This window comes from Formica exsecta, unplaced genomic scaffold, assembly GCF_003651465.1.
Source record: "Formica exsecta isolate Colony F162 unplaced genomic scaffold, ASM365146v1 scaffold1415, whole genome shotgun sequence".
NCBI lineage: Eukaryota > Metazoa > Arthropoda > Insecta > Hymenoptera > Formicidae > Formica > Formica exsecta.
Window position 1 is genome coordinate 1 of NW_021848744.1, and position 7,066 is coordinate 7,066.

The following is a 7,066-nucleotide window of genomic DNA, read 5'->3' on the forward strand; positions in this document are numbered from 1 at the left end:
ATCAAACCTCGCCCGCCCTTGGTGGGCTCGTTTGATCGGATAATTTTTCAAGAATTTCACATGACTTTGTAATTAAGATCAAAAGTTATAAAAAAATAATAAATTAACGCAAATTTAATTATAAACATTTTAACATTCACTATATATATATATAAGTTTTTTTTGCTACTGTTATAATAATGTTCTAAAATAAATAAAATAATGCATATATTTTTTAGAACTTTATATTGGACAAATTACTCTAGAGAATATCAGATAATACAATCAGATCTTGATGGAAAAAACTCTCGAAGTATTCTGCATTCTGAATATAAGAGGTGGTTACTCCATACATCAAATTTATTAGATGTAAAAATTGACGATATGAATATAACAAAGAAGCCGCTAGTTTATTTGCTACACCACTATTCTTTGATTGTGACAGACATTAACGTTTTTATGTACAATTTAATTTTAAATTCGACAAGATTTAATTATCCAGTCGATGAGATTAAGGACAATATCATATTTTTCAAATTTTTTACAATTGACAAGACAAACATTTACATTTCTGCAACTCCGAACATTATACTTGTTTTGGAGAAAAAGTATGCACTTCTCGAGAGCGCAGACGCATTCAACCACACCAAACAGATAAAAGCATCTTCCTTGTGGATTAATGACTTGTATGCTTTCGGTAAACCTTTGCAATCGTATCCTCCGAACAGATGTCTGACACCTGACGAAAAAGTTTACAACGAATTGATGTACACAATAACGACGAACAGCATTATCGTAAATCTTCCGGAGCTTATCCCCAAGAGTGGATGCAAAAACAACTTACCTGCCACTTTATATACCATCAACATCATAAGCTATTGTTTGGACAAGAAGCTTAACAAGTTCGATAATTTCACCGTACAGACGTACGAGCGATATTACGAGATTCAGAATTTAACGCCGTTTACAGAGTACAAGTTACTGCTAGTAACAAGCAATTTCTATTTTGATCGGTTATCAATGGACCCGTTAATCGGCTCGGAAGTGATACTAAGAACTAAACCGAGTAAGCTCGACGCACCGGAAGATGTGATAGTTCAGGCTCTGACCCCTACTATAGCGGCAGTTTATTGGATGCCAATCAAGAAATTAAACTGCGCGTTCGTGATGTACAAAATATACTGGACGTTAATTACCAACAGTACGCGAGAAACAAGACAGTCCTTAATTATCAATAAAACCGAGCATAAAGTAGACAGCAAATTTTCCATAATCGAACCATTGATACCAGGACAGAAATACAGAGTATATGTAAGCATATATCCAGGCAACTTCAGCGAATATTATAATAATAGTTTGAGCAAAACTTTGTACATGTATTCGGAACCAAACAATATAACTTTGAACGAGGTTAGCATAAACGGTATGAATATCTCGTGGATTCCTAGCGTTAATTTGACAATTCAATACGTATTGGAATACAAAAATGTTGAGATGCTGGAGTGGCGGAATGCAAACAACTTTGAGCCGATTAACGAAGGGAAAGTAATGTACTATATAGAAGATTTACTACCAGGAACTCGATACGAGTTTCGTTTGATACTGAGATACCCTAAATACGAGAAAGACTTTACATGGCCATCTGATGGAAGATTTACTTTTTCAACACTGACAAGTAAGCAAAGAAAGATATTATAACATTATATGCTTATTTTAGATATAAAAATGCTTACAAAATTTAAAAGCTTAGTAATTTTTAATAATAAAGTTATAAGTAGGAGTAAGTTTTTAAATAAAATAAAGATATATTAAGAGTATATTTTTGCGTAACAAAGGTGATATTTTGAGCACTCCTGGAATATCGGTTATGCAATATTGCCTATCATTCACCGTAAGCTTTGTCGCTACAGTTACTGTAATCTGCGTCTGCTACTTTTACTATTGTAAGTATAATTGATACACATTTAAGTCTTTAATTGCAGAAAGAGATTATACCTAATGTATTGTAGTAAATAGAGATTTTCTACGAAAAATTAATTTACTTGTTGAAAAAACGATGTAAATTTTGCAATGCATATTAAATAAGTATATTATAACAGTGTATCGAGAACGCAAAAAAAGTAACGAGCAAATTTTGCCTCCGATAATGACCAACATCGAATTAGAGACTTTACATGAGATACCTAACGTTCCTAATGTTCAATTCAACTTATACAGTCCTATGTTGGAATATAATTCGGATAAATATGCACTGACCAAAATCAAACGTGAGGAAATCAAACTAGAAAAACTTTTAGACAGAGGCGGATTCGTTAAGGTAAAAACTAATTTTTTCAATGCGATGTTATACACTATTAATATCTAGATCTACAAAAATTGAAATAGATACGCATTTCTCGATTAAAATAATTACATACATAACTTTTTATAAGAGATTATAAATAATGCAAAATTTTTGTAAGATAATATACACATACACTCTATTATGTATTTTTTGCTAAATTATTTAATACAAAATGAAATATATAATGTCACTTAACATTAAACTATATATTCTTTAATAAAGTACAAATTTAAATTTATTTCAAATATTTCACAGATATTTCAAGGAAAAGTAAAGAATTTAGAAAAACCGGGCATAGAGATATCCGCTGCCATAAAAATGCTTCGAAAAAATGCTTCTTTGCAAGAGAAAAAAAGGTTTTTAGAAGAAGCGAGGCTTATGAATCATTTTCGACATAAACATGTGCTAAGATTGCTGGCCGTCTGCTTAGATAAAGATTCTCCTTCGATCGTTTTGGAATTAATGGAAATTGATCTGCTACAATATTTGAGAGATAGTCAAAAATTGCAACCGTCAGATTCGCACGCTCTGCGTTTGCAAGATTTATTCGCCATGTGCGAAGATGTTGCGCGAGGTTGTTGCTACCTGGAAGATCTGCGTGTCGTTCATAGAAATCTAACGTGTCGTAGTTGCTTAGTATCCGCGAGAGATCGCGAGAACCGTGTCGTCAAAATCGGCGGTTTTGCACTAGCTAGAGATGTTTCTAAAAAAGACTATTACCGCTTGGTAAATACAATTATTAAAAAAAAATGAAATTTTTTAAAAATGTTTGTATGTTCTTTTTTTGTCGTAATAATATAATACAGTTTTACTTTGAATAAAATTTAAGAAAAATAAACTATTTCTATTTACATAAAGCAATACATGTGTAGATAAGTGAACGTTTTTCGTTTTAACACGAATACTCTAAAAATGGACAAATTGAACCAAAAGATTAACTTCGCCAAAATCACATGTTTTAGGTGGGAATGGATTGTCTTCCTATTCGTTGGATGGCACCGGAATCTTTGGTGGTCGGAATATTTACTTCCCAAAGCGACGTTTGGTCATTCGGGGTTCTAATGTGGGAAATTACATCGTTGGGTGAGCATCCCTACACTGACAGGACTAATCTGGAAGTGATAGAATATGTACGCGCTGGAGGCAGGTTGCCAAAACCTCTCAATTGTCCACTAGGTTTGTACGAGTTGATGCTACATTGCTGGAATCCAGCGAATGATAGACCGAACTTCAAACTTTGTCTCGAAAATAAAAAAAAATACAGTTAAGAAAGAGAATATAGCAAGTCACTCAAATTTATTGTGAAAAATTTTATTGAAGAAAAGATCACTCTTTTAGACACGACTAAATTCAGTTTGATCAGCGATAAATTCAACTGAGATAGAATTGTCAAATTCGTATCGTTTCTAATTTCTTCTTTCCCACATATCAAACAATAAAAAAATTAATAATTTTATCTATATTAACAATAAAAAAATACTGCATGTATCGATGATGAATTAATCGTTGTTCCGGAATATCTAAGCCGACGCACGCAGATCACGTAAGACCGCGTAAATCGATCGATTAAGGAATCGATTGCGATATCTGCGGCGTACTCCTAGCTCCTAGTATTATTGCGTAAAATTAGGATTAGGATCATCGCTTCTGCGGCGCGAGCACGTGTCCAAGATAGCGTGGCGAATCCGGATTGGTTCTTTCTTTTCATTTTCTCCGATTATTGGAAACTTGCATCACGTAACACGTAAGTGCCGGCACTGCTGGCTGCGATCGGAAATCTTGCAAGCTTTCGACAGACGACCAGATTTTCTCGTGGCGTTTAGACGTAGTGTAGAAAAGACTCTCATTTCGTTATCGGCTCGGCCGTACAGAAAGCTTCTAAGGGCACTATCGTTTTATTGTGTTAAACTGCTCATGTTGTTTAATTGCTACTTGTTTCATGGCATTTTCGTGCATCGGCACCCGTGAATCAGTGATTGCTACGGCGAGAACATCGATCTCCGCCATTCAACGAGGAGTTCGATATTGCATCAGCCAAAAGAAATCGGCGAAAGAGGTTCCTGTTTATATTCAACTTAAAGAAGCAATGCTTCATTTTCCTAACTATTCTAAATAGAGACTCGCCGGCTTGGTCGGAACTCGACAAATTCAAATACACCAGAAAGTCGATTGTGTATCTTGAAACAAAGTGAAAATTACAAAAGTGAATAGATTTACTAGATTTCGACAAATGAAATCGTAGATACTTTAGTGAATTTCATCAGTTTTGTAATTTTCACATCGTTTTAAGATATATAATCAACCCCCAGATATCCTTGTAAAAGAATCCGATCCTCGTGCTCGTGCGCATTCCGTCCGACGTCCTGGCATAGCGCCCGCTTATAGCGTTCTAGTAAACATATAAATTATGCGAAATACGCTCTTCGAAATTTATTGTCGCTATATATGTGATTACGTATTATTTATAAACGTTAATTACTAATTAATAATATTAATAATATAAAATTAAACAAATCTTTAAAAGTGTAGCTTTTTTTAAAGTAGTGACAAGTATCTTCACAGAAGCAAATGTGTCACAAGAAATGCAGCAAATAAAGAATAATGGTTTGATTAAAGTGCTTCATTTAATTCGATTCGGGCTGATCATTTATGATGGTCTCCAATCACAAATACGCAAGAGCGTTATATGTCATTTGATTAGAACCGCATGATACAAAGTTTCAGTCCTTTAAGAACGACATGCACGAATAGTGGGCTCTCGAGAGCACGCATAGTATATATATAAAATTTATAAAAAAAGGTTATCACAATTACAGTTTTTCATTAAACAAAACATATAGAAAATATATATGATCTGTTAAAACTTGGCGCATGAATAGTGACAAAACAAAAGATTTATAATTCAGTAACTTCCTGATTGTCTATAATTTTCTTGCTTTTCTATTAGATTATATTAAAAGGAACTAATAAGAAAGAGACTAATAACATTTATATTATTGTTTAATACAACCAAATGCATACGTATCAGTGTTGGCATTGGCTTTCATGGAAAAAGGTGAGCATTTATTAACAAAAAGTTTTATAATTTGATGATATGTAAGATGCATCGTGATTGGTCATAGAAAGAAATTTTGAAAAGTAGCGCTAGAAGAGATCTCATGATTGATATATAAACAAATTTCATAAAATGATATATACGTAAGAAAACATCGATTTGATTAGCACCTTGGCATTATCCAGAATATCGAAAAAATCGCTATTCATAGCTAAGCCGCCAAGGATTGTGCGGAAACTGATTGAGCGCAAGTATTTATAAAAAAACAGAATTATTATGTCAAAGACGGTATTATGTGTTTTACTGAAGGTGTTAATGTCAGCGAGAGCGGATATTTCACCAAAGGATCTGAATTCAAACGTCACACAGGTAAGAGATTGCTTTGTTGAATAAAATTAATGTTATTATAGCTAATAGTTCATTTGAGTATATGATAATAAAATTGTAATATAATAATAAAATATATGTACTGTTTAATAATAAAATAGTAATTTTACATATTAGGGCCGATCGCACAGATTTCAATGTCCTTGATATATATTATCAAAGACAAGGCTCTGAGTAACTTTCAAAAGGTTTTAGCCGTCGCTCGTAGTTTATTAAAAAGTTATAAACGAAATAAGTTTAACGGATAGGAAATAATTTTCTGACATTAATATTAAAAAGTACACATACATACACACACAATATAAATGGTATGTATGTGTATTATAAAGCAAAAGCGTGGGTGGGAAAAAATTCTATTTTTAGGGTGTGGGTGGGGGTGCAAGGGAAGGAGCGAAGCCCCTCCCCCGCCCATGCTTTTACTTTATAAACTTTATAATAAAGTAAAACTATAAAATACTTCTTCTTTTTTAAATTTGACGCGTGGGCGGTAAAGATTTACTACGTTTAGTACATATTACTACTTTAGTACATATTCTTAGCAGATTTATTTATTCTTGAGTTATTGGATACATATTTATCATAATAAATAAAAAATCCGTAAATTTTCTGACATATATATACATATACAACAGAACAGAGCTACTAGATATCGAAACAAAGTCGAGTATCGGTATAATGGAATTCCGAGTTGTATCAATTAACCCTAACAATAAAGCCAATAGTCACACAAATCAATAATATACGCAATAGCAAATCTTTTGCTACGTCTTTGAATTTATATATAATTTTTATTATACATATATCCATTATATAGCTATATGCATATAATATTACTGAGATAATGTAGGTTAATTATAACATCATGTTTTCCAAAATTTGTTTGTGTTAAAAAATGTAATAACTAACCGAAAAAAATTTGACAGAAGTTTAAGTATAAGAATTTATATAATTTCTATGACAATATATAAAAAGACAATATTTGTAACATTTATATTCTTGAAGTACAAACATTATAACAAATAAATTCTTGAAAAGAAAAAGTCGTGTTAAAATAAAGTCACTTACTTGGAGAAGTTGACTAACTTATCGTAAAAAAACCAAATCGTTAAACAAAATTGTTTCAACAATCGAAAAGAGCTACACTTTCATGTATTATTTGTTAAGAGAAGCGATTGTGAAGTCTGATTAACCCTCATTAATCTATTCTGCGTGACTGTGGCCTATCGCATACAAATTGACATAGCTACACATGCATATCATAAAACCGTCTGGATGAATGATTATCGAGCGTTAATTCTTTC

General features: G+C 32.5%; 2 protein-coding genes across 6 annotated transcripts in view; both read left to right on the forward strand.

Moving 5' to 3' along the window:
* Positions 1 to 218: 218 nt before the first annotated feature.
* Positions 219 to 3,591, forward strand: LOC115246241 (proto-oncogene tyrosine-protein kinase ROS-like; the record flags this gene model as incomplete). The annotated part of the gene is made up of 5 exons (XM_029824951.1): positions 219 to 1,654; positions 1,815 to 1,922; positions 2,079 to 2,296; positions 2,579 to 3,049; positions 3,286 to 3,591. Coding segments are annotated over 5 exons (2,539 nt in total), but the record flags the coding sequence as incomplete, so codon positions are not given.
* A 1,421-nt stretch (positions 3,592 to 5,012) lies between these two features.
* The window catches only part of LOC115246240 (proto-oncogene tyrosine-protein kinase ROS-like), a 25,337-nt gene continuing 23,283 nt past the window's right edge, over positions 5,013 to 7,066 (forward strand). Inside the window, exons 1-3 of one of the 5 annotated variants that reach the window (XM_029824949.1) lie at positions 5,018 to 5,123; positions 5,271 to 5,378; positions 5,446 to 5,747. In XM_029824949.1, coding sequence (XP_029680809.1) covers positions 5,655 to 5,747 — 93 coding nt within the window. In that variant the 5' untranslated portion in view covers positions 5,018 to 5,123; positions 5,271 to 5,378; positions 5,446 to 5,654. Of the gene's footprint in view, positions 5,379 to 5,445; positions 5,748 to 7,066 lie in introns of all 5 variants that reach the window. The other 4 variants (XM_029824948.1, XM_029824946.1, XM_029824945.1 and 1 more) reach the window with 4 other exon arrangements.